General features: G+C 54.4%; 1 protein-coding gene and 1 pseudogene across 1 annotated transcript; one reads left to right on the top strand and one right to left on the bottom strand.

Moving 5' to 3' along the window:
* Positions 1-3,337: 3,337 nt before the first annotated feature.
* Positions 3,338-14,299, bottom strand: CBX6 (chromobox 6). The gene is made up of 5 exons (XM_045872507.3): positions 14,135-14,299; positions 13,911-13,954; positions 13,678-13,743; positions 13,460-13,526; positions 3,338-9,106 (listed from the first exon to the last, which is right to left on the bottom strand). Exons 1-5 carry the CDS (start codon positions 14,201-14,203, stop codon positions 8,105-8,107), a joined length of 1,248 nt encoding a protein of 415 aa, XP_045728463.2. The 5' UTR covers positions 14,204-14,299; the 3' UTR covers positions 3,338-8,104.
* Positions 14,300-23,901: 9,602 nt separating this feature from the next.
* Positions 23,902-24,001, top strand: LOC123845107 (U6 spliceosomal RNA; annotated as a pseudogene).
* Positions 24,002-25,468: the final 1,467 nt, after the last annotated feature.

Raw genomic sequence — 25,468 nt, 5'->3', positions numbered from 1 at the left:
TCCTTCCAGAGAGGCTTGCATTTACTATTGCCACATGCTCTGTGGGTGAAATGCATCCCACATTTGCTTTGTATGTTAATTACCAGATCTAACAGTTCTGGGACCATGTGGGTAATGCAAATTCAAATCTCAAATTTGTGTTAGGGAAGGTCTAGAGTCATAATTTCTCAAGAGAGACTTAATTTTTGTTTTTCCAACCAGAGCCAAATATGAAACGTCTTTAATGACAGGTTTTTGGTTTTTTTGTAACCATTTGCCTTTTCACTGAAGATATGCTATATTCAGGTGTCTTGGTTTCAGATCTCTTTTGGCAAGGGCTCAAGGCCTTGTCTCCCATCCGTATATAGATGTAGAATCCAAGCTCCTTGGTTACCAAGATCAGCAAAGGCCAATACCTCCCCACACCTGTCCCTGTGTCACCCGCAGACCCACCCTGCAGGGCAAAGGATTGGCATCTGCTTATCACGGGGATTTCTTTACTATCTTGGAAGGTCGCTGGGTGTTTAACAGAATGTCTGTTATACTTTAGTATCTGTAGGCATTGTGTAGCATCCCATCAGAAGGTCCCATCCACCATGCCCAAGACCTGGGTTCCACTCCTTGAGCCCGAGTGCCCCTGGTAAGCCTCCCCTGACCTCCCCACCACTTGTCTGACTCACTGTCCCCAGCCACTGCCCCACAACCTCACCCAGATAAAAGGCATGAGATTGTTGGGTGGTGGCAGGCAGGGGCTAGATATCCCAGTGGCCTCTGGAGCAAAGCACTTAAGTCCCTAGTGATCCTTCCAGGGTGTCTGGTGACATCTCAGATGCCTCACCTCTATGGGTCAAAATCCCTCCTGATTCACACCCAAGGTGTCCCAAACTGCATTCACCCTCCTCCCAAGCGGACTCCTCCACCAGGCTCCCCAGCCTGCCTGTGAGTGGCACCAACACCCCCTCCTTTGCTCACCAGATACCCAGGAGGTTTTCAGAGGCTCCCTCTTGCAAGCACTGAAAGCCAGTCACAAAATCTTCAATATTCCAAATATCTCTCAACTCTGGTCACTTCCTACCATCCCCACTGCCTCTGCTGTGTCCAGGTCTCATTATTGCTCACCAGGATTATTTCCTCCTCCATCCCTCCTGTGATGAAGAGACAGAGCTCAGAGCGCATGGATGTCTGGAGGGTGGGGCCCCTCACCTGCTGCTTCCCTTGCGAATCCCCTGCACGGATCAGGCGTCCCTGAGCTCTCTGGGCCAGAGCCCTCTTTGAAGTGCGAACTGTCAGAAGCCAGCAGCCTGAACAAAGATGGTGCGGAATGGGCACACAGGCCTGTGATCTGGCTTGAGGGGGGCTTCCCATTTGGATGCAACCATGCTGAGCCCCCCTCTTCACTTCAGGCAGAATTTGAAAAGACAGAAAAGCCACTGCACTTACAGCTTTTAAAAAATGATGGCATAATTTTGCAAGCTTACCCTTCTCACCTATCCCAACCCCCATCCTTCCCTTGTCCCAGCCCTGGGCTTCACCCCGTGGCTGACCCGGACCCCTGGCGAGGCCCAGGAATAGAAGGTGAGGATGGGGAGGTCAGGTAGCACCTGGCAGATGAACCCTGTGACACCAACAGCAACCCTGGAGCATTTCAGACAGGGCATCGTGCCCTCTGAGTTTCGTGGTCCTGCCCGGCACTCAAAACAAACCCTCCAATCCTCCTTAAGAAGCAGTTATGGTCACACTCACTCAGGGGCAACTAATACACAGAGCTCACTGCTTAGTAGTGGCATGACTTGTGACAAGGGACAGCAGTGACTCGAAATCTCTGAACGCACCTGCCTCACAAGGGTGTTCCCAATCCCAGAGAGCGTGGGGCTTGGGGGCAAGAGCTAGAGGGCAGCCCCCTCCACCACTGAGAACTATGCCACTTCAGGCAAATGAATGGGTTAACCAAGTCCCCCCCCATGACACAGCTCTTCACTTGAGGCTTCACTGGGCCCCAGGGAGGGGGTGGAGGTGTGGAGGTGGGCAGGGGGAGAGAGGAGGATTTGGCCTGTAGTGGGTGCACTGAGCTCATGGCTGTTTTTTCCGTCAGCATGGATCAAGGATTTTCGGAGAACAGAACACTGAAACTGGCGAGATGACCAGGGAGGGGGAGGGTGGGGAGGGGTGGCTTGGAGTAGGTGCCATGGAGGAGGGCCAGCCCTGACTTCACAGCAGGACTCACATCCCTCGCCCACCTTCCCACCTACCTGCCGGGACCAGGGGCAGACAGGGCCACGCTCCCAATTGTCCTGCTGGCCCAGGACCAGTTGGATGAGTTGTCCTGCGGTCCCAGGTCTGCTGCTCAGTTACTCCCCTGCCTCACTGACCCCATCAGCAAGGGGGTGACAACTGGAGGAAAGATGAATGGAGGGCCTAGCGTGTGTCAGGCGCTGGGCTGTGAGCTTAGGGACCTGGAAGGGACAAGGCCCCAGGTAGGTGCCTGGGAGGCGCTGCAGGCTATGGGAGGCCCCTGGAGAGAACTCAAGGAGAGTGGGAGGGGCCGGCACCCCTTGCACACTGCCAGGTGGAGGACTTGGGACATTATCTTGAGGTCAGTGGGCTCCCAGGGGGCTTGAGGCGGGGGCTCCACCCCCTGTGGCACTGGCGTGGAAGAGGCAGGGGTGGAACAGGCTAGGACGGAGCCTGGCAGACCGACTGGTCAGGACGGGGCGGGGGGGGTGCACGCAGGGTGGGGAGACACTGGGGATTTCATGATCGGGGGTGGGGTGCTGTGGGAGGATTCAGGGGGACATCTGCTCAAGGTCTGGCAAATGGGTGGCCACCAATGCACAAAGGCGTGGCTCAAGGGCAGAGTGATGGGGCCCTTGAGGAAGGCATAGGTTTGCCCAGGGCTGCAGCTTTTCAAGCCATGAGGTTACCCTACGTGGGGAGAGGGCTCCTCGTGGCTGCTCATCTATCTAATCAGAGAAGGCGCCCGAGCGCCCAGAGAACAAACGTTTCTCTGCACCGGCCCATTCTCCCAGGCTCTGCAGTGAGAAACTTGTTAGGGACCCAGTCCCCCAAGCCCCCTCCTCTGCAGCTGCTGCCATTCCAAGTGGGGAGCGGGCAGTGGCGCACCCCCCCCAGGCGCCCGCCTGCCTGGCAGCACCTCAGTCTTACCTCCGACTCAGCCCACTTACAGGCTGCGAGGTGGGGAGAGGGTGGGAGGTGGCAAGCTTGGAAACGGGCCACAGCTGGAGGGACAGGCCACCCCCCTCCTCACTGCAGCAGGCGAGGCCTGGCCCTATGCTTGGAGGGACCACACGCACAGCCCGAAGAAATGAGACTGACACATCCCCACCCTAGGGGCCAGACATTAGCTTCGGAATGTGACAATTTATTTGGGGGGCAAAAGAGGCTTTTCACTCCCCCTTCCTGGCATTGATACAACATTGAAGAGCAGCAGAACTAAACGTACAAGACAAGAGTAATCGGCACAAACCCCCCTCCCCTGGCCCAGAAACAACCGAATCCAGAACAACAGAACCAAAACCCACACCCGCAACCTCTGGGGCAGGTGGCCTGGGGGACCCACCCCCACGCTGGGGCGGCAGCTCCACTCCTGGTCTCCTGCCAACCCAACTCGGTCCCTCTGTCACCACTGGAGGCAAAGTTTAGGCAGCTGGGAGCTGGATGGTTGAGCCACAGACAAAGGCAACAACACTTCATTTTTAAAATGAGAAAAGAGAAAAAAGAGACAGCGCCCCTCCCCAAATATAGAGCTATACGTATATTTTATATATATAGAATTCATTCGTGCACAATTCATTAAATGAGCTTTTCAAAAATTAAAAAAATTATAAGATACATTTCTTTAGGCCTTTGTGTTTTTAAATTAAAACAAACAAAAAGTGTCCATCTGCACTCCGCCCAACAGCGGGGGCAGGCCCCAGAACTCTTGGTTCCTTCTACCCTGGCCTCTTGCAAGGAGTCCCGTTAGACCATCAGCCCTGTTTGCCTAGCTGAAGCTCTGCATACAGTAGGCACTCACTCACTGCTGGAGTGGGTTATCGACTCCTTCAAGGCGAGGCAGGGGGACCCCACAGGCCTGGGGTGTGGGGTCCTCAGTCTCCACTCAGCCTGTCCCCCTATTTCGGCATCTTGGTGACTGTCAGCAAGATGGAGTCAGGCTAGGGAGACCCTCTCCTGGAGTGTTAGCCCCTAAACTCCTTTCTGAATCTGAGAGGAGATGCAGACTGAGAAAAACGAAAACCTTTAAAACACTCTCCTTTTCTTTTTAAAAGTGATTCCTTAAACCATACAAGCCCCCGAGAGGCTGCCTTGGGCTAGTGCATGGGAGCCCGAAAGCAGAACTGACCGTGTGGGGCTCCACTGTCCGGCGTGGGCCAAGTGCAAAAACAAAACAAAAACAAAAACAAAAAAACCCAAAAAGACCAAAAAACCCAACCCAACCCAACCAACCAATAAAACCCCAAAAGTTAGGAATGGTGGTGCGTCCACTTGGGCCCCAAGGAGGCTAAAAGGGCTGGTCATGGCCCAGTACCCCCGACCTATATTTCCTCCGTTTGGGCTGACCCCTCACCCAGGACTGCCTGGCAAAGGGGTGGGGGGACACCTGCCAGCTCTGCAGTGGCTTCAGCGTCCGCCCCCCCACCCCCTTTGAAGGGGCTTTTCCCAAAATGCCAGAGCAGCTGGGCTCTTCACCCCAGCGAAGCAGCTTTGCCTCCCAGAGCCCCAGTTCCCTGGTCTTTTCAATGGGGTGATCCCTCCTACTCTGCCCACCTCTCACTGAGGTTGGACCTCAATCATCACTTCCTTCCAGAGCAGGGGAAGGATGGTGTTCATTTTGCCCCAGACCCCTTTGCAAGGCAAGAATGAGAGGGGGCTGTGGGAGGCTAGAGGTCCCAGCGCCAGCGACCTCTACCAGCACTGAATCCTCAGCAGCTGTCTGGACACCAGCAGTGCTTTATGAAGAGGACTTGAGCCCAATACACCCATTTCACAGAAGGGCACACTGAGGGTCAGAGAGGGGAATGAGACAGGGAGGTGTCCCAACTTCCCACCTCAAACTGGACATCAGACCTCACCTGCTTCCTATGACACATGGGTGGGGAAGGGGTGGCATTAAGGGGAGAGGACCGATGCCCCAACCGATACTGAATATGGGAGATTGGGCTTTGGGGGGTATTTCACATATAAAAGTAAAGCAAACCAGAATGCAACTTCTGCTTGGTAATTAGGCAAACGGAAAAGCAGCAAGGGGAGAGGGAGGGCCCAGAGGAGGCTGATTCGTGCAAGTGTGTGTGGGGGGATTATGGGTCCCCGCTCAGAGCCACCCTGGGAGAGAGGTAAGGAAAGCTCCACCTGCTCTTGACCCTGTGCCCACCTGGGCCTCCCAGGGGAGGCGCCCACCTCGAAGCAGTGTGCATGCGTGCCCCCGCGTGTGCTGAGATGGGGTGGGGCCGCACGGCTGAGGGTCAGGGGCAGCAACCCACCTGTGGGAAGAGAAGGGCTAGGCATTCTCTTCTCCCCACGGGCACCCCCAATCCCTTAGGGTCATCACCTAAGATTCTCCCAGAATCTACAGCTCCTGCCTTTCTGAGGCCTGTATCCCCTACCTGGACAGGGAAGCTCAGGGGTGTCACGGTCTTTGGGGTGATGGGGAGGGAGGGGCCAGATGACCGGACAAGCTGGCAAATGAGTGGAAGAGAGTGAGAAACCCAAGTGTATCTACTCACCAGCTTTCCTGGACAAAGTCACCAAGGATGCAACAGTGGGACTCCCGCTCACCGCCCCCCACCCTCCCCTCAAATCTCAGCTCCATTCGCCTGGCCCCTGCAGCTCTGGCGAGTTCCCTTGGGACCAGTGGTCATCCTTCCCTTTGAAGGAGGGTAGGTGTGGGGGCTGGGCCCAGGACAGGAGGGAGGCCGCCCCCTGCCTCAGGCCAAGGAGAGAGAGAGCAGTCGGCCAGACCCCAGGGACCCCACCAGCCGGGCCTAGGCCCCCATCCCCGTTCCTAACATCGCCACCTTACCTGTGCAATCACTGCAGTACTAGTTTTTCTTTAAATATCTCTTTCTCTCCCCCCCACTCCCACCCCGACCCCATAGGAATCCCACAATATTTTTTTCTATTTCTTTTTTTTTCCTCTTTTTTTGTTTTTTGTTTTTTTGCAAAACTAATTCTTTCACTTTCCTGTCATAAAATCACCTCTGAAAACACAACTTCTTTACAAAAAAAGTCACGAATGACACGGACTCTCAGGAAAACACATTTCTATGGTCTCTGGAAAACACCTGTAACTGGCACCCAGGTGGTCACTCACCTGGGGTGAGGGGTCGGGGGGAAATCCCCTCTAAGGACAGAGGAGAAATACCAGCCCTTATTCGGGGGGGAAGCCAATTGGCACTTGGACGGCCACAGAGCCAACACAAAGGGCAGGGTGGGGAGGGGTCTAGGAGTGCCAGCCCCCCAAACCCTGTGAGGGCCCTTGTTCTACATCCGGGGGTGCGGAGGGCCAGGGGCCACCCTGGCAGGGAGATCTGGAAGAGCGAGTCCTCCCATACTTCCGACAAAGGCATCTGTTACCTAACGGGATTCCCTTTCTGCCTCCTCCTCCCTTCCGCCATCACGCTTCCGAGTTGAGACACCTCTCCCTGCACGCGCCCGGAAGCTCCCGCGAGCCCCGCTCAGGACCACACCACCCAGGCCTGACTGAGACCCAGGGCTGGCCGGGCAGGCGGCCCCCACAGCGCCCCAGTCCCGCATGCCCTCCCTCTCCTGGAGAACACAAGCCCCCTCTTTGGTCACCCCCTTTGGCCTGCCCGCCCTCCCAGGGCCCGGCCTGAAGCAGGGGCCCTGTCTCTGCCACTGCCATGGACACCCTAGCTCCCTGGCAAGAGAGAGAAGGAAAGCTGCCCTGGGCTCTGGCGCCTCCGGCTGCTTCGAACAGACTGCGCGGTGAGAGAAGCCTCAGCGGTCAGAAGCGAAGAGCGGGGGAGAGGCTGGAGCCCCCCCGGGGTGTCTTCCAGGCTTCCTCCTTCCCCCAGACGCAGGGGAGGAAGGAAGGGCAAGGCCGGGGTGGGGCCTCCCGTCTCCACCTCAGTCCCCGCCAGCCCGACTCCGCAGCAAAGGCCTGGCTGGCTGAGCGGACCGCCCGGGCAGGACAGGACGGCGTGGGGGCGCGCACCCCAGCACTGCTAGGCTGGGGGCTCCACAGCAGACTCCTCGGACCCGCGCCAGGTCCGGGCAAGGGAAGGTCGGGCCTTGGACAACCCCATTCTGAGGAACCCTCCACAAAGCCGCCTGGAAAGCCCGGGCCCCGGGCACATCCGGGTACGCGCACAAACACGCCGTGGGGCGGCAGGTGCGCACGCCAGCTGGAAGTTTCCACAGCAGGTTCTTGTAGCACCTTTGGTCGAGAACTGAAGGGCCCTGCCGGCCCCTCCCACCTCTGAGATGGGGTTGAGGAGGGAGCCGGGGCGGGGTGGAGCCGAAGGGGACCTGCTTGGGTCAGGTGCTGAAGTTTGCGGGAAGAGCCAGGCCGCTGGCCCCGCTCCTGCCACCCTCCCTGACGTGGAGGGAGGGGCCGCGGCCGGCCTCCCCTCCACCTCTGACTGGGCTTTGCCATCCCTGGCCCTCCTGCCCAGGCGTCCGGGTAGGGGAGGAAAGGGGCAGCGCGCCCGCTGGGAGGGGGTCTCCTAAGGGGCCCCACAGCTGCCGGGTTAGCACCGAGAAATCAGATGCTGTGTGCGAGAGCTGGAAGCAAGCTGGGGAGAGACAGAGTGGGATGCGGAGGAGGCAGCTGAACCCAAGGTTCGGGGGCTCCCGGGGAGCCACCCAGCAGGCCCCACCATACACGGGCAGGGCGGGTGCCAAGGGGCAAGAGGGAAGACTTCCAAGCGCCCTCGCCCCACCCAGCCCTAACCCGTTCCAGGACTGCTGCTCCCACTGGGCCTCGGGGGGCTCCTACTGCCCAGCCCCATCCCGGGGGGCGACACCGAGCCATCTGAAACAAGCAAAGCACAGGCAGGGGCGTCTGAGGGCAGGGGCGGGCGCGGGAGCGAAAGTGGGACTTTGGGCAGGAGGGCCCCCCCAAGCCCCCCTCCTTGGTGGAGCCCCCTCACTTGCTCACCCCACTGCTGCCACCACCCCCAGTGGCACCTGCTACCCCAGTGGCCACCTTCTCGAAATCCTCAGGGTTGCAGAATTCCTTGATAGTGACTGTCAGAAGGTTGCTGGTGACGTCGGTGACCACCACGTTGGAGCAGGGTGACATCTCAGGGCGCCAGTCCCCAGCTTCAGGCTCGGAGGTGGCGCTGGCAGGCTCGGGGGCTGTGGGCAGCGCCGGGCCCACGGCAGCAGGGACGTCGGGAGGCACCCGCTTGCTGGCGGCCGCGGCCTCAGGAGGGATGGACAGGTCGAGCACTTCGGGCTCACGCCAGTCGGGAGCAGCTGGGCTCAGGGTCTCAGGGAGCAGCTTGGGGGGCGCGTCATCAGGATCGGAGGAGGACTGTGGTGCTGGTGAGGGACAGCCGGAGGAGCTGGAGCTGCGGGCGTCGTACGGGGCAGTGGGGGCGGCCAGGAGCAGCCCGGGGCCCGGGGAGGCCGCAGCGTCGGCCTTGCCCACTGGCTGGGGAGGCAGAGGGCCGGGCGGGGTCTTATTGTACAGCGCGAAGGTGCCGAACTTCATGTGGCGGATCTGGGTGCGCAGGATGCTCTCACTGAACTTCTTGCTCTTGCCGATGACGCGGTTCCTCGAGGGGACTTTGGGGCGAGCGAGGGCTCCGGCCCCCTGCCCGGTGCCACCTCCGCCCGTGCCCTTGTCGATCACCTTCAGGTTGAGGATGATGCGGTTTCGCTTGGGCTCCCGAGGCTTTACCTTGCGATTGATGATGCGCACCGTCTCGGAGAAAGGTGAGATGGGGGGGCGCAGGCCAGGGCTGCCACCCTGGGGGTCAGGGCGGGGCAGGGGGCGGCGGGACATGCGGTGGCAGCGGCGGATGTCCTTCTTGAGCCGGTGCACGGCCGCGCTGGAGTGCAGCTTGGGCGAAGAGGCGCTGGCGCTCGGCTTGACAGAGAAGTGCACATCGCTGATGCGGAGGGCCTCAGCCTGGGCCCGCGCCTGAGGGGTGGAGGGAGGGGGTAAGCGGAGGCTCAGCTTCCTGCTGACCTCCTCTGGATGCCCCTGTGCCACCCACCCACAAGTCCTATCTCATTAAACCATCCTGAGGGCATCTCGGAGAATCTGCTGTGCTCCCAACCCCGTCTTAGAGATAAAAGGAAATGGGTTCAGACAGGTGAAGCGAAGTGCCCAAGCGGAACTCTAAGACCCACTACTTTTGATGGCCGTGAGCCCCTGGGACAGATGGCAGCTACCCTGGCTGACACAGAGAAGTGTCAGCAATGAGGACACTGCATGGAAGGAATGACTCTTTGCTCAGAAGCCCGACCACCTCTGCTCTGTGAAGGATCCCAGCCTAGCCTGGCACTCCTCCACGGACCAATTCTTGGTGACAGAAGGAAGAGGGAGGCCCCTCCCTGCTCCACCCCACACCCCAGCGCCACTGACCTACTTGCAGAGTCCCAAAGGCTCTGCGCTCTCTGCTTTTGAACAGGCTGCACCTGCAGCTTGGATTCGCCTCCCTGGCTGGTCGGCACCTCTGGGACAGCCCCTTGGTCCTCTCAGCCCCTCCTGTACGCTCCCGGCCCCCTCCACTTCCCCTCTTGGGTCTGATTCATGTCTGCCCAGGATCTGGCTCAAGGCCTGGGGCTGAGCAAATCAGTGCCAACAGATTCCAAAGCCAACACCTAAAGCCTAGGTTGGAATCCACCCCAGTGAGACAAGGGTCTGGTGGGGATGGACCAACTTCATATCCATGCTGGGATGGCCTGGGTGGGGGGAGGGCAGGATAGTTGAGCAGGCCTGTGGGCAGCCAGGGAACCTGTCCCAGGCTCCTGGGCTCAGCTGCGCTCCCAGGTGTGACATCGGAAAACCCCCCGGTGTTCAGGGCAGGGGACTCACAAGGCCATATAAACCGTCCTCCATGGCCAGTCCTTCCTTCACTAACAAAGTACTAGAGGCACAAACCAACTGCTTGGAGCTACGACTCCAAACACACACAGCCTCCCCGCCAGGGGCTGCCCTCCCTGGGAAAGACGAGACGGGCAGTGAGGATGTTGGGTGATTCAATGTAATAAAGGACCGATAGGGCCTAGCAGAGCACAGCTTAGGGGCACAGGCCTATCCTGGAGGATGAAGCCTTAGTAGGAGGGAGCCCTGGTCCTTTCCGAGCCAACGATGCTTGAGGCAGCCACAGAGGCTCTGGTGGCCTGCCTCAGGGGCGCCGCTAAGACCAGCGGGGGAGGCAGAGAGCCCAGCGGTGAGAGGATGCGGTGGTCAAGGGACTAAAAGCAATGGTTGATCGGGCATCTACACACATCCTCGCTCCTGGGGGGGAGACTCGCCAGGCGCTATCTGCCTCAATCCAGATGAGACAGTGGTGGCCAAGGGGAAGGGCACACTCCCACGGTCAGTCTGTGAGCTCCCCGAGTGGGATCTGTGGTCTGGGGTCTCTCCACACACCCCCCTGCCCCCCAGCCTAGATGCTTAACCAGTCCCTGAGAGGTGGCCTGTGTGCCCCTCAGACAAAACTAGATTATATCTGACCACAAACCCCTGAAGCAGTGTCGGCGGGCTTATTTGCTGAATTAGGGAGGAGGTCTTTAGAAGGTGGTGGAAACACACTTTTAACACTAAGTGGCCCCCCGGCCCCGCTGGCAGGGAGTCTCCTGGGGCTGCGTGGCCAACAATCCCTTTGAGCACTAGGTGGCAGCACCCCCGCGTGCCCCATGCCAGGGCTGCCCACTCCTCCTGGGCACCGGCCAGCGGAGCCAGGGCCCCGTTCCCTCACATCCCTTCTCAGACAAAGGCAGGAGACAGCCAGCCTTCCTCGGCATGGCAAGCAGGGCCTTTGGCAGGTTCATCCCCAAGGGAGCTTAGGGGAATCTCCACTCTTTCTGATTCCCCCCACCCAGGGTGTTAGTGTTTATGCCATCAGCATGTCGCCTACGCTCCCAGACCTCTGTCGTCATGGCTCTGCCCAAGTCCAGGGGTGATGGACCCTGAGGCGTGGCAAAAGTGGGTATAAACCTCAGACCTGGGACAAAACTCGGGCTCGGTGGGCCATATATACCATCAGATAATATATGCTACCTGCTCAGCCCAGCGTCTGGCATAGAGCAAGTACTCGAGAGAGACTAGATTTCTCTCTCCATGGGCGAGAGGGACAGGGCGCTGGTGAGCAATAATCTTTTACTAACGCACAGTTTCCAAACTTTTTATGAGAAACATTTCTTACTTCATAGCTTCTAAATATATATAATTTTTTTTTTAAAGTCTGGTTTACCCTTCCTCCTCCCCTCCCCTCCGCAGGCTGAGAATTCTGTGAAGGTGGGACCCGGGTCAGCCTGTGAATTAAATAGCCAACCACAGCCAGCGTGTTTACTATACTGACGCGGTGAGAGGCACGGCTCTGAAGGGCTGGCGTGTACCACAGACAAGAGCACAGAAGATCAAACACCTGGATTCTACAGCTGACTCTTTGTGACCAGGGGCCAGTTCCACAACCTCCCTGGCCTCCGTTTTTCTAGGTGTAAAATGGGGCTAAATCCCAACCTACCTCATGGGCTCCTGTTTCCCTTCAGAACAGTTCCGGGCAGAAAGTGAGGGCCGAGAATATATTGGTTTACACTGCCTCTCAGTGACTCAGAGCCATGGGCTCAGACCCAGCTGGTCTCCACCACCCCTGGCAAACATCCACATCACTCTCGTAAGGCTCAGGTCCTCTCAGCTGCCTCTCCACCCCCTGCCCCACCACCTCTGCAGCCTTCATCATTTCCTGGGTGTGTCCACCTTGTCCCCTCAACCGGATGTATGTACTCTCTGAGGGACAGGGTGAAGAGAAGGAGCCAGAATGAAGCCAGGAAGCTGGGTGGTGGGACCTCACGTTAAGTCACCTCCCCTCTCTGGGCCTTGATTTTTTTCATCTGGGTAATGGGAATAATACTCCTTCATAGGGTTGTTGAGAGGATTAAAGGAGATAATCCACGTGAGGGCTCAGCACTGTGTTAGGGCCAGAGCCAGCTCAGAAGCTAGAGCCATCAAGGAGGGAAAAAAAGGCATTTCGTGAATCCAAGCTCACGGTCATTACTCACTTGACCGCTAGAGGGTGCTCCAGCTGCGCTGAGAGGCTGTCACACAGCCCACCCGCCCTCCAGCTGCTCCGCCCCATCCCTCCTCCTAAGAAGCATCAAGGGTTAAGGGTGCTCCTCCATGGATCCCCTAACGTGTGGCGGTTGGGAACAGGAGTCACGGAAATACGTAATTCTGGAAACCAACGGTTCTTTCATGTCAGCTTTAAGTGAAAGACTTTTTGGGGTGGGGGTGGGGCTGGAGAGGCCCAGCCCACCCCACCCTCACTGGGCTTTGAGCCTTTTGCCAAAACCGGAGATGCTGAGGTTGTGCATTCTGCACAGTCTCTTCCCTGGCCTTCCCGTGCCAATTGCCACCAAGTCACAGGCTGCCAGGGTGGGAAGGGTCCCCAAGGCAACTTCAGCACTATTGGGCCAACGGTGGTGTCCCACGGAGGCCCGCCTGCAGTCTTGCCTGTCTCCTAGGGTCATCTCACCTTCCCTCTCCGACTCTGTTCTTTCTCACTAAGAAAAATTAACCCCCCAAAACCTCTAAGATGGCTTCCTCTGGGGCTAGGTCTCCCTCCCTTGCCAAGGCTAATGTGTTTATGCTTCCACTCCCCCACACCCCATTCTCATTAGAACCTCCAGAAACAGCCAGGGGTGGGGGGAAGCCAGAGGCCCGGCCCAGGTGATAAACTCAAAGTGAAGTGATCTAAGGTCAAATTCAAGTTGCATTCCCCAGTGAGGAGGGGAGGCATGCAGAACAAATCCTAAGAGAGAGAAGGAAGCTGGGGGTGGGGAGGCAGGTGGCCCCCAAATGCTTCTTCTGTTCCCAGCCGTGAGGGAAACCACATTTACTCTCCCCATGGATTCTAATTCCAGGCAGAGCCCTACCAGCTCAAGGCTGGGGGAGATGAGGGTTTCGCCTCATCCGATGTGCAGAAGTAACCTCCCTGCCACCCCCTCAGGTGGACAGCCCCCACCTGCCTCATCTACCCCCATGCTGGAGCCCGGCTGGCCTGCCCAGACCCTGGTTTTGTCAGCCAGGATTATCCTCCTCCCTCACTCCCCACTCCCAGGCCCCTCTTGCTGAAGCTGGAGCTGGCCAGGGCCGGCTGCCAGGGGCTCGGTCGGGGGCTCACAACCACCCCCTGCCCAGCTGGGGCCCCTCTGGAAAGGTCCGCCTGCCTGGGCAGCCGAGGATCTGTCCCTCCCTTGCAGGCCCCGTGCTGCGCCAGGGCTAGGGGCCCGAGACGGGGCTGCTGGGGCTGGGCCAGGTTACCTTCAGGAGGAAAGTTTTGGGTTTGGGTCCCCTCTTCTTGGGCCCATACAGCTCACGCTCCCTCTCCCTGCGGCCGAGAAACGCCAAAGGTTAAAAAGAGCCCCTTCCAGGGCCCCACTCCGCGCGGCCCTCCCCGGCTCTCCCGCTTCCCCCGCTTCCCCGCGCGGCGCCCCAGCCGAGCCTTGGCCCCGCCGCCCCTGCCAGCTCCCCAAACTCACTTCTGCTCGAAGGCTGCAATGAGCCGCGAGTCCAGGATGTTCTCCTCGGGCTCCCAAGTGCTGTACCTGCCAAGTCACACATGCACAAAATAAAAATGAAAACCTAACAGGCAGAGGCACATGCGAGGCACCGAACGTGCACACTGCCCCCCCCCCCACCACCAAGGGAAAAAAAGGCCCCGGTGTCCGCTGCCTCCCCTCCCCCCTCGCCCCTGGACCCCACCGGCACTTACTTGATGGCCCACCCCTTCCATTTCACCAGGTACTCGATGCGTCCCTGAAAAACAGAGAAGAAAAAAAGGGGAGAGTGGGGGTGGGGAGGATGCGGGGACGCGAGGAGGCGGCGGCGCGGGGGTGGGCGAGAGAGCCCGTGTTAGCGGGACCGCTTCGCCCTGATGGGCCGCGGACCCGGACACCGGCTCCGGGGCAAGACGTCCCGCCTCGGGAGGCGGCTCACCTTTCGGATCCGCCGTTTGATGATGGATTCGGCCGCGAAGACCCGCTCGCCCACTGCAGACAGCTCCATCTTGCTCAGCGGCACCCACAGCCCATAATACTCCCTGCTCCCGCGACCGGTGCTGCACCGCTCGCGCACGCGCCGCAGCGCACAGGCCCCGGCGGGCGGGCGCGCGGCGGGGCGCGCGCTCGTGTTCCAGCTGCGGGCCGTCACGTGACCCCTCGGGGCCGGCGCGCCGTTGCCAGGACCACCCCCTCCCCCGGGGCGGTTGCTAGGGAAAGTGAGCGCTCGCGGGGCGGGGGCGCGCGCTGGCTCTTAAAGGGGCCTCGCCTGGCGGCGGGATTCCGGGCCCGGAACCGGGTGGATGCTTGGCTTGCGGGAAGCCTGGTCGGGCGCAGTGCAGTCTAACAAACACTTTCTTACTCCCGTTTCCATCTTCCCGGCCCCCGATAGCTGACAACCTCTCCCTCCTTTTAACACCTCCCCCTTGCAAGTCTCCCTAGGCCCCAGCAGGGGAAAGACGATGGAGTCTCTGCAGCTGCTGCGCATCCTCCCAGCAGAAGTTTGCAAACAGTTAAATATGATACAGCAGAAATGCATTTGCTGTTGCCTTGCCAGGCCCTGCGGGAATTTCTTTAAAACATTGCCCTCCCCCTCCCCAATCTATTATTTATGTATTCGTGGGAGTGTGGTTTTGTAACCAGTTCAGATGAATTAAAACAAAAACTCCACCGCAGGGAGAGGGGTGGGGGCGGTGTATTGGGGTGGAGGAAGGCCGGGAGGATCCTGTGCATCTGTTCTTTGGCGGGCTGGGGTCTTGGGCGGCACCTGCCTTCACCCTGGAGGCGGGTTGAAGATCGCAGCCAGGACTATGCGGCGGCGAGAGGAGGGACAGAGAGGCTGTGGGGTGAGATGGGTTCCTGGCACCCCAGATTAGGCCCGAGTGGGTCATCCTTGGGTCATTTGGCAGACACCACCCACATGACCTTGTCTATATGTTTTCTGATTCCCAGGCCCCCTGGCCTCGGCAAGCTTCGGCTGCGTGCAGCTCCTTTAGTGGTTCCGCCATTGCTCACAGGGAGACCAGACCCCAGCTTCGGGTGTGAGGAGACACTGGGAGACCTGGCTGTCCCGGAATGGACGGACACAAAATAGCCCTGCCACACAAAATGCTCCATTTCTTTTCCTTTGAATTATTTAAACTTTATTCTTTATTACCCCAACGGTCTTGTTCTTTGTAAATAAAAAAACAAAACAAAACCCGACTGTCCATAACCTCCATCAAATCATTGTTAATATCTTCATGAATCCTCTTCCAGCCTGTTCTCCGTCTATACAAACATACATATGTATGCGTATGTATACATTGTATATACATAGTATATATATATTTTATTTCTTTTTAACAAAATGGGATCTTATGAATCACACCGTCTGCGTTCTGCTTTTCTCCCTTAATGAAAAAAAGCGAATCTCTCTTGGTGTCATTAATTGGAAATTTTGCCACCATTTTCGTGGCTGTGGTAGGGCTGAGATGGAGGTGGAGAGGAATGGGGATGTGGTGAGGATCAGGATCGTCTCTTGCTTTCATCACTTGTTTATTAGAAAAGAGGATTTTTACATTTCTGTACTGTAATACCAATTCTTGTGGTTTCGAATCGACTGCATCAAAATTGCTGCTTCTCATCTCTGCATCTATGCAGATTTGTCCAATTATTATCTTGGGAGAAATCCCCCTCACCTTCCTTAAAATCAACATGCTCTTGAAAAATAGCTATTTGCTGGTCAGCCCAAAGTGGGCTTTGGTCTAAGAATAGAGCTGCCTTCCTGGGGATGATCAGGATGAATGGGCAGATGAGCTGTGTGTGTGTGTGTGTGTGTGTGCGCGCGCACGTTCAGGCTGAGAGAGGAAGCAGTCAGATAAAATGGGTAAACATTAAATCCATGTGTTAGTTCACTCAGCAGCCTTTGTGACCCTTTTTAAGGTTTTGTGTTAAGCCACCTAAACAAAGGTGGCCCAGGCTTGAGGAACTCTCAGGTGAGAGAGGCACCTGCCATATAGTGTGACTAGTGCTAGAATAAACATGTGGTAATTTCCTAGGGCTGCTGTAACAAATTACCACACACTTAATAGCTTTAAGTAGCACAGACTTATTATCTTAAAGTTCTGGAGGTCAGAAATCCCAAATCAGCATCACTGAGTTATAGTCAAGATATCCCCAGGGCTGGTTCCTTCTGGAGGCTCTAGAAGAGAATCCATTCCTTGCCTCTTCCAGCTTCTAGAAGCTGCTGACATTCCTTGGCTCGTCGCTGCATCACTCCAATATTTACTTTTGCCTTCCCCTGACTTACCTCCTGCTTCTTTCTAATAAGGACCTTTGTGATGACATTGGGCTCACCTGAATAATTGAGGATTATCTCCTCATCTCAACATCCTTACCTTAATCATATCCGCAAAGTCCCTTTTACCCTAGGGTAACATATTATACAGCGTATGTAAGGTATCATATTCATGGGTTCTGGGGATTAGAATGTGGACATCCTTGGGTGGCTGGGGCATATGCAGCCTACCACAAAAGGTATGTATAGGATGCTTTGGGAATCTAAATGTATTAGAGTTCTCCAGAGAAGCAGAACCATTAGGGTGTATACGGAAATACATTAAGAGGAGATTTGTTATAGGAATTGGCTCATGTGGTTATGAAGGTCAAGAAGTCTGCAAACTGGAGAACCAGGGAAGCTGGTAGCATAGGGCCCAAGAATGAGGAGGCGGGTGTTAGTGCCCTGATTGGAAAGGCAGAGAACCAGGGCAGGAGAAGATAGATGTCCCCGCTCGAGAAGGTAAAGAATTCACCATTCCTCTGCCTTTTTGTTCTGTCAGGCCCACAATGGATACAAGATAACAGGGCACATTGGCAAGGATGGTTTATGGATTCAAATGCTAATCTCTTCTGGAAACACTCTCACGGACACACCAGAAATAATCTTTACCAGCTATCTGGGCATCTCAGAGCCCAGCAAGCTGACAAATCAAATGAACCATCGTATTAGATAAGGGAGCAGCCCACTACCTGGAGGAGAGGAGGCTGGGAGGGCTTCTCAGAGGTGGGGTCATTTGACTGGGGCCTTGGAAGCTGAAGATGAATTTGCCTGCAAGTGAAGAATGAGAAAGGCAGCCCAGGTAGAGGGGTCAGCCGGAGCTTTAATGAGAGGAAGTCCCTTCCACCTTGAATCCTTCCACCTCTCACAGATCATCTCTTTTTTTTAAAAGATTTTATTTATTTACCTGAGAGAGAAAGAGAGGGAGAGAGCATGAGCAAGGCAGGCAGGGGCAGAGGGAGAGGGAGAAGCAGACTCCCCACTGAGCGGGGAGCCCAATGTGGGGCTTGATCCCAGGACCCCAGGATCATGACCTGAGCAGAAGGCGGATGCCCAACCATCTGAGGCACTGAGGGTGCCTCACAGATCATCTCTATTCTATGAGAGAAAGTTCCCTGTACCTCTTCCACAGTCTGTCCTGAGATTTGGTCCAACACCAAAAGGGAGAAGTTTAATCTCCTGGACTGTGCGAGTTGCTGCCCAGAGAGAGGGCATTTCAGTTATAGTCTGTGCTATAAAACACCATCATTTGGTGGCTTCATACACAAGAATCTATTTTTCATGATTCTGTGGGTTGCCTGGGCTCACTGGGCAGTTTCATGTGTGTTTTGTTTTGTTTTTACCTGGTCTTGCTTCGGGTCCTTCATGGGGTTGCAATCAGAGACATGGCCAGAGTTGACTCACACGTCGGGGGGCTTAGTCCTGGGTATTGGCTGGGCCTCGCTCTCCTCGTGGCCTCCCACGATTCAGCAGTCCAGTGCGGGCTTCCTTACAGGGCTGCCAGAGCCATATGAGGAGGTGAAGAACACTGCAAGGCCTCCTGAGGCCCAGCCTTGGAAGTTACACAACTTGCTTCCACGGCATGCTGTCGGTCAGATTTGGCAGGATTCAAGGCCCTGGAGATTCCTGCCTCCCTGTGCCCCCTCCCCTGGCGCCTGTGCTGGTCCTGCATAACCCACTCCCCTGAATGAGGATGGCACTTGCAATGAGCTGGATTTTTCCCCATGATCAGGTGAAGTGAAAAGGTAAGGGCTTTTGCGATGTGATTAAGATCCCTAACCAGTGGACTTTGAGTTCATCAAAGGGAGTCCTTGATCTGATACTCTTTTCACAGCACTTCTGACACCCAGTGTGTGGGTTTGCTCCTCACACTGACAACCGGATTTTCAGCTCTCTAGACACCAATTGGATGTCCAATGTTTCGGTCCAATTGACACCTTAGCATCTGGAGTTAGCGCAGATCCCGCAAGACCCCACTTCAGGCACTGATAGCGAGTCTGGATTACTCAGACTTTTGACGGGGCAGCTGTACATTGAGGGTTCCTACAACCCTCTCCTCAGTTTTCATCATTTGATGAAACTTAGAATTGGAAAAAAATATCTTTAGCTCCTGTCTCTCTGAAGATCGATCCAAGTTCACTTCCCAGAGTGGACCATCCCCTCCCTGATGCCAAAAGGCAGTGCTTTGAGCTCAGAGCCATAGGCCATAGGCCTTCATGGGGGGTCCCGGAGGGCTGGACTGGGGGATGCAATACAGTGGGGGTATCATCTTATGTGCATTTAACTCAACACAGCCAAATCTATGTATTTGTTGCCATCATTTAAAAACAGAAAACAGGGCACCTGGGTGGCTCAGTTGGTTAAGCGACTGCCTTCGGCTCAGGTCATGATCCTGGAGTCCCGGGATCGAGTCCCGCATCGGGCTCCCTGCTCGGTGGGGAGTCTGCTTCTCCCTCTGACCCTCCTCCCTCTCCTGCTCTCTGTCTCTCATTGTCTCTCTCGCAAATAAATAAATAAAATCTTAAAAAAAAAATTAAAAACAGAAAACATTCTACAGATGTGTTCATTACTATGTTCTGCAATACTACCCATTATATGTTTGTTTCAGGTAGTCAAGTGACTTAGCAAGGATGAGCTTCCATGAGGATGCTAAGGGAGTGGGTGAAACAGGACAGTAAAGGAGAGAAGCCAAGCAGAGAACAGAGGGGGTCATCTCAGATGCTGTCAGGAGTGGCTGGCCCAGCCTGATCCTGCAGGGTTGCTCTGGAGTGAAAGTCACTCCTCCATACTTGTCCCCCACCTCCAGGCACTGGCTAAAGGCTGCAGGGAGAAGGTGTCAGGAGGGCAGATGTCAGTTTCCAGGCACTTCCTGCTTTCTACCTCAGTGTGCAAAGTGGCTTCAGTATCCTGGGGAGGTCAGAAGGAGAGGCGCAGGTGCTGGTTGTTGGAAGGAAAAGCACATAGCACCTAGGTCTCTGGGGGGGGGGGGAAGTGAGGATTTGACAAAGGGGATCCCCCCTGGGGATCTAGGTAGCCCGCAGATATCGCTGTGAAGGGCTGAGCTACAATACCATGTATATTTCACTTTACAGGCTCTGCAAACTCCAAGCTTATTCCTACCCCAGGGCCTTGACACTTGATTTTCTCTCTGCCTGGAACACTCACATTTTCTCCTGATGGACACATGTCTTGTTTCCTCACTTCTTTCAAGCTCTGCTCAAATTTCACTTCTGCAGAAAGGTATGCTCTGACCTCCTTATCTAAAGTAGTGCCTGTCATTCTCTATTCCCTTAGTCAACTTGTTGTTTCTCCCTGGCCTTTAACACTATCTGATGTGATATTAACCATAGAGTTAGTACCTCACTAGACTCCAAACTCCACGGGGACGGGGATTTTGCCCATCTGGGGCACTTTATCTCCAGCGCTAGGTCAGGGCCCTGCACATAGTAGGTGTTCAATAAATATGTTTTGGATACATAAGCGGACCATTGAAAGGGCTTTCAAGAGTAATTTTTCAAGAGTAATGTTTACATAACATATACAGGGCTACAGACCCAGCAAACACTCACTGGGTACCCCCTTGATGGGCTTTGGGAATGCAAGGATGGAAAGGATGGGATTTTTGTCCTCTAGGTACTGAGGTGCAGGGAGGGATGAAGGCGCAAACAGGTGCAGTCTGAACTGTGCAACTTTTAGTTGTCAACGTCTCTGCGCCTCAGTGTTCTTCATTTGTAAAATGGGGGTAATCATTCCTATCTTGTAGGTTTACTGTGCGAATAACGAGATAACACATGTATGTCACCTGGAACTCTGTTGGGCACATAGTAGGTCTGTGAGAGTGGGAGTGGAAGTATATATATGCCCCAGGCTGGCTCATAGCTAAAGGGCAATGGACACACACACACAGTGTATATACTTACATGTTTTTCTTCCACTGAAACTCAGTTTATTTTGTCAACTCTAGAAATCAAATCTGTGTTGGTCAGAGAGAACACCAAACACTTTATATAGTGCTCATCATCTGTCAGGGACTCTTCCAAGTGCTTGACACATGATATTAACTGACTTAAACCTCAAAACAATCTTAGTGGCCAGATACTAGTACTATTCCAACTCACTGTTGCAGATGCTGGGTTTCTATCCAAACATGAGAGATGCAGAGCTGAGCTGAACAAAGTGTAAGTTCTAGTCCATCAGACACCCTCTATTTCCTCCTACTACCCTATGAGCTCTGCCATGTGATGTAATTTGACTTTCGAAACTGGACCAAAAAAGCTGAAGACATGCAGTCAGGTGACGACGTAAGTCTCAAGGAATTGAAACATGTATAGTTCTTTCTGAAAGATCGTGCCACAAACTTCTGTGCCCCCAAAGAAAAACTAACTATTTTTAGAAAGAGGGCAGTAGAGTCTTTTGGAAATATGCCTGAATACGGTCATAATTGGGCAAGGGACACAGGGAACTCCAATTTTGGCAGAGCGATCTTTTGGAAATGCAGTTCTGACCAAGTCATCCCTCTGTTTAAGACTCTTCAACACAGGAAGGAGCCAAAATATCAACAGGGAAAAAACCCTCACGGTAGCCAGTTGCTGTCTCTAGAAGGAAACCCAAGTTCTTTCTCTTGATGGAGGGGCCCCTCCTGATGGTCTCTGCTCCCTTCCCTCCATCCTGCACAACCCTTCCTTTGGTCTGCCCACTGTTTCCTGAATAGTCCCTGTTTTTTTTTTTTTTTTTTTTTTTACACCTTTGCACCTTTGGTTCACCTGGGAAGCACCTACATATCTTTCAAAACTCAGTTCTGGGGAGTCCTTCTATATGAACCCATATCTGGCCTTCCAGGTAGAACTAGCCAGCCTTCGTTTGCCCCCATTTGAGGATTTGCAGAGTTCCAAGAACACAGGAGACTTCTGTTTGGTCCCTCATCAAATCCGGTAAAGCCTGAGCTCTCTGAGGGCAGGGACCTTCCTGACACTGGGTAGTCAGTCAGCTGATACTTACTGGGCACCAACCATGAGCCTAGCACCTAGGTGCTGGGAATGTGGCAGAGAAAAGACAGACAGACCCCTGCCCTCAAGAAGCCTAGATTCTTATGAGGGTACCAGACAGACAATAAGCACACAAGATGAGGAGATGATTTATCAGGCCAGAGTTGTGTCATAAAAAGACTAAATCAGGTCACAGGGTAGAGAGGAACAGAGTGTGCGGGTGGGGTGCTCAGCTAGGGTGGTCAAGGCAGGCCTTTTGAGGAGCCACATCTAAGTAAGACCTGATGAGGAAAAGGGGGCAGCTGCATAGATCTGGGAGAGGTGCTTTCCAAACAGGAGAAGCAGCAAGTGCAAAGGCCCCGAGGTAGGGACCCATTTGGCATATCTGAGGGAGAGAAGGCAGACAGTGGGGCTGGAATGGAGTGGTTAGAAGGCTGAAGTTTTCGAGGAAGGCAGGGACCCCACACGCAGACCTTACAGCCACGAAGGAGAGCTCGGTCTTTGTTCTGAGTGCAGCAAGGAAGCTCCAGGAGAAAACTCATTGCAAGAGGAAAAAGGACCCATCACAGTGAGCTTGCCGCAGAGGCAAAGCCTTGCTTGGGTTGTTGGTGAGGTCCCGAGTGCCAAGTGGTGGCCGCTTCTCAAATCTGCCACCACCCAGCCTCCTCGACGTACATCCAGGGAGGCAGAGGCTACAAATAAACATGGAAAGAGCTATCTCTAGAATCTCCAAGCCTGGGTACCCTCCAACAGAAAGGCGGACAAGGGGGAGGAAGCCATTCCCCCGTTATGCTAGTTACTTTGGGCAAATGTTAAGCTTCTGTACAAAGATACCCCAAAATACAATGATTTGTTTCTCTCTTGGATAGCAATCTGGCTTGTGGAGGCTGGTGGCTCCCAGCAAGGTCACAGAACTGTTGCGGGGGAGGGTCAAGGCCACGGTTGGGGGGAACTGACTCCTAAGCAATTACAAATAAAATCAGGAATGATTCTGGCTCATGGGAGCCCCGGGGGGCCCTGATGACCCCTCCCTCTTATAGAGAATGCAAAACAGATGAGAAGAGCCTTCTCTTTTATCTCCCAGCAGACTGCAGCCAGCTCTGTGCAAACTTGTCCTCTTCCTGCTCTTCCTGTTATGCTGGGAAACTTTTTCAAATACTTCTCAGTTGTTGGGGAAGGGGGGCTGTTAATTTCCCAGATTCTTTTTCGAGGCAAGGAGAGGTTGGGGCAATGGGACAGGTGGATGCCAGGAGGCTGCATCTGACAGGGGGTGAGGCAAGGGGCTGGTGCTTCTTTTGGTTCTATTCTGCCAGCCCTGTCAAGCAGTGTGGTCCCTGCCCGGGCGGTCGCGGTGGGCCAGCACGGGGGCCAGAGAAGCGGGGCTGCTGACCGCCTGCTCTCCCAGATCCTGGCCTCAGTCCCCTGCTTCTGCTCACAGTGAGGACCAGCCTGGACGTGAGCCTCTCTAGTGTCACATCACCTTTGTCTCCTTCCCTGGGGTCCTGAGGGAGTCCTTAGGATGAGTGATAATGAGGATCAAAATCTTACTGTGACATGGCAGTTCTGGGACTGTCTGAAAACATAAACTTCTAGGCGTTAATTAGAATTCTTCTAATGGATTCGTTGAGTTCTGCCTCCAAAATGCATGGACAGCTGAGAACGTGCCAGAGAGTGCCGTGCCAGCCAAGCAGCCCAGATCCTGGGGGAGGGGAGTGGGTCCCCAGGGCTTGGGGACACACGTGGGCCTCCCAGACATTGCCGAGAGGGGTTTTCCAGTGGTGTGGTGTTCTCAGGTGAACAGGCAGGCCACAGCCTGAGGACAAAAGAGTTATGTCAGCCTGATTATGTAGTTATTTTATTTTATTTTTTAAAAAGATTTTATTTATTTGACAGAGAGAGCATTCAAGAAAGCACAGGCAGGGGTAGGAGCAGAGGGAGAGGGAGAAGCAGACTCCCCGCTGAGCAGGGAGCCCAGTGCTGGATCCCAGGACCCTGGGATCATGACCTGAGCTGAAGACAGACGCTTAATTCACTGAGCCGCCCAGGCGCCCCTGATCTTCATGTTCTGAGCCATGGAGGGAGCAGGATCCTTGGCACAACCCCAGCCCCCGACTCTGGGCTGGGACACGTCTGCACATTGCTGCTTCTCACACCAAGATGGGCCATCCCTCTGGGGAACACTGTGAGCCACACCCTTAGTCCCATAAGGGCTGGGGACACTTCTGTCTTCCAGGTTCTGTGTGACCCGTGGCTGGTGATGGGTGCATACTGCCCGAAGAGTCGTGACCCGTGCCCAGTTCCTGTGTGAATTGAAGGGGGCTGGGAGGTCAGCCCAGGGGCCTGCTGGGAATTTGTCCTATTCTTGGCCCCACACAGAAATGAGAGGTGACAAGACTGTTTCCAGCTCGCTTCCGCAGTACATACACTAACATTGGAACGATACAGAGAAGATTAGCATGGCCCCTGAGCATATTTTTTTTTTTTTAAGATTTTATTTATTTGACAGAGAGAGACACAGCGAGAGAGGGAACGCAAGCAGGGGAAGTGGGAGAGGGAGAAGCAGACTCCCAGCTGAGCAGGGAGCCCGACGCGGGGCTCGATCCCGGGACCCTGGGATCATGACCTGAGCCAAAGGCAGACGCTTAAAGACTGAGCCACCCCGGTGCCCCCCTGAGCATATTCTTGCTTCTTGGTACTGTTGGAAGCAGCTCCTGGGCTGTTCCCTCCCTACCTGGGGGCCTTACCCTCCATGAGGGCTTTTCTCTCCACGGGTAGGCCCTTAGGCTCCCCTCCGATTGGGAGGCTGTCCAAAGCTTATTTCTAAATTAAACTGTCTTATCCCTCAAAAAAAAAAGACTGTCCCAAATAATCTCAAACCCATACACACATATAAACATTAATGTGAATATTTTTTGATGCCCTTAAAAGTAGTTTTTGTGGGGAACAGACGGGAGCTACGCTTGTGGTGAGCATGGCAGAATGTATAGAGTCGTCAAATTGCTGTGTTGTAACCTGAAACTTATGTCACATTGTGTGTCAACTGTATTTCAATTTAAAAAGTATTTTATTTTATTAAAGATTTTATTCATTTATTTGAGAGAGAGAGAACACGTGGGGGCACGTGTGAGTTGGGAAGAGGGGCAGAGGGAGAGGGAGAAGCAGACTCCCCGCCGATCAGGGAGCCCGACGCGGGGCTCGATCCCAGGACCCTGGGATCATGACCTGAGCCAAAGGCAGACGCTTAACCGACTGAGCCACCCAGGCACCCCAAAAAAGTATTTTAAAAAGTAATTTTTATGTGCAGAGAAGATTGTTTAAGGGTTTGCTTAGGTTTTAAAAATTACTATTCAATTTGTTACAGTTATACATAAAGAGAAAAATCCTAGTTCGTCCTTAAGCTCTTAATTGCAGCTTAAATAATTTATTGTTTTAATTATAGGTCTAGCAAATTTTAGCAATCACTTCTCAGGAGGCTTTGGATCAATTTTGGTCTCATTTACAAACATAAACTCCTGTAAATTTTTCCTATTGCATTATCCATCACATATAGTATATTTTCTCAACTTCCTAAGTATAATTAGCTGACAAATTTTGTCAAGTAACTTAAGTGATTTTTATAAGTTTAACATATTTAGATTATAGATACGGTGTCTTTGAAGTTTGATGAGCTGTCCCAGTATAATGTATGAAAGAGTAAAATCTTAAGTTCAGATCAATCATTCAATTATGTTTTATTTATTTATTTATTTATTTATTTATTTATTTTTAAATATTTTATTTATTTTATTAGAGAGAGAGCATGCACGCACATGTGTGAGGGGGTTGGAGGGGCCGAGGGGGTGGAGCAGAAGGAGAGAAGCAGATTCCCTGCTGAGCGGGGAGCCCAACATGGGGCTGGATCCCAGGACCCTGAGATCATGACCTGAGCCAGGTGCCCCTATTTATTTATTTTTTTTTTAGTAATCTCTAT

This window comes from Mirounga angustirostris, unplaced genomic scaffold (genome assembly GCF_029215605.1).
Source record: "Mirounga angustirostris isolate CCGP_5_RB_7025 unplaced genomic scaffold, mMirAng1.0.hap1 SCAF_5, whole genome shotgun sequence".
NCBI classification, from domain to species: domain Eukaryota; kingdom Metazoa; phylum Chordata; class Mammalia; order Carnivora; family Phocidae; genus Mirounga; species Mirounga angustirostris.
The sequence above is the reverse complement of the archived record's forward strand: the minus strand, read 5'-3'. Positions and strand labels throughout refer to the sequence as shown.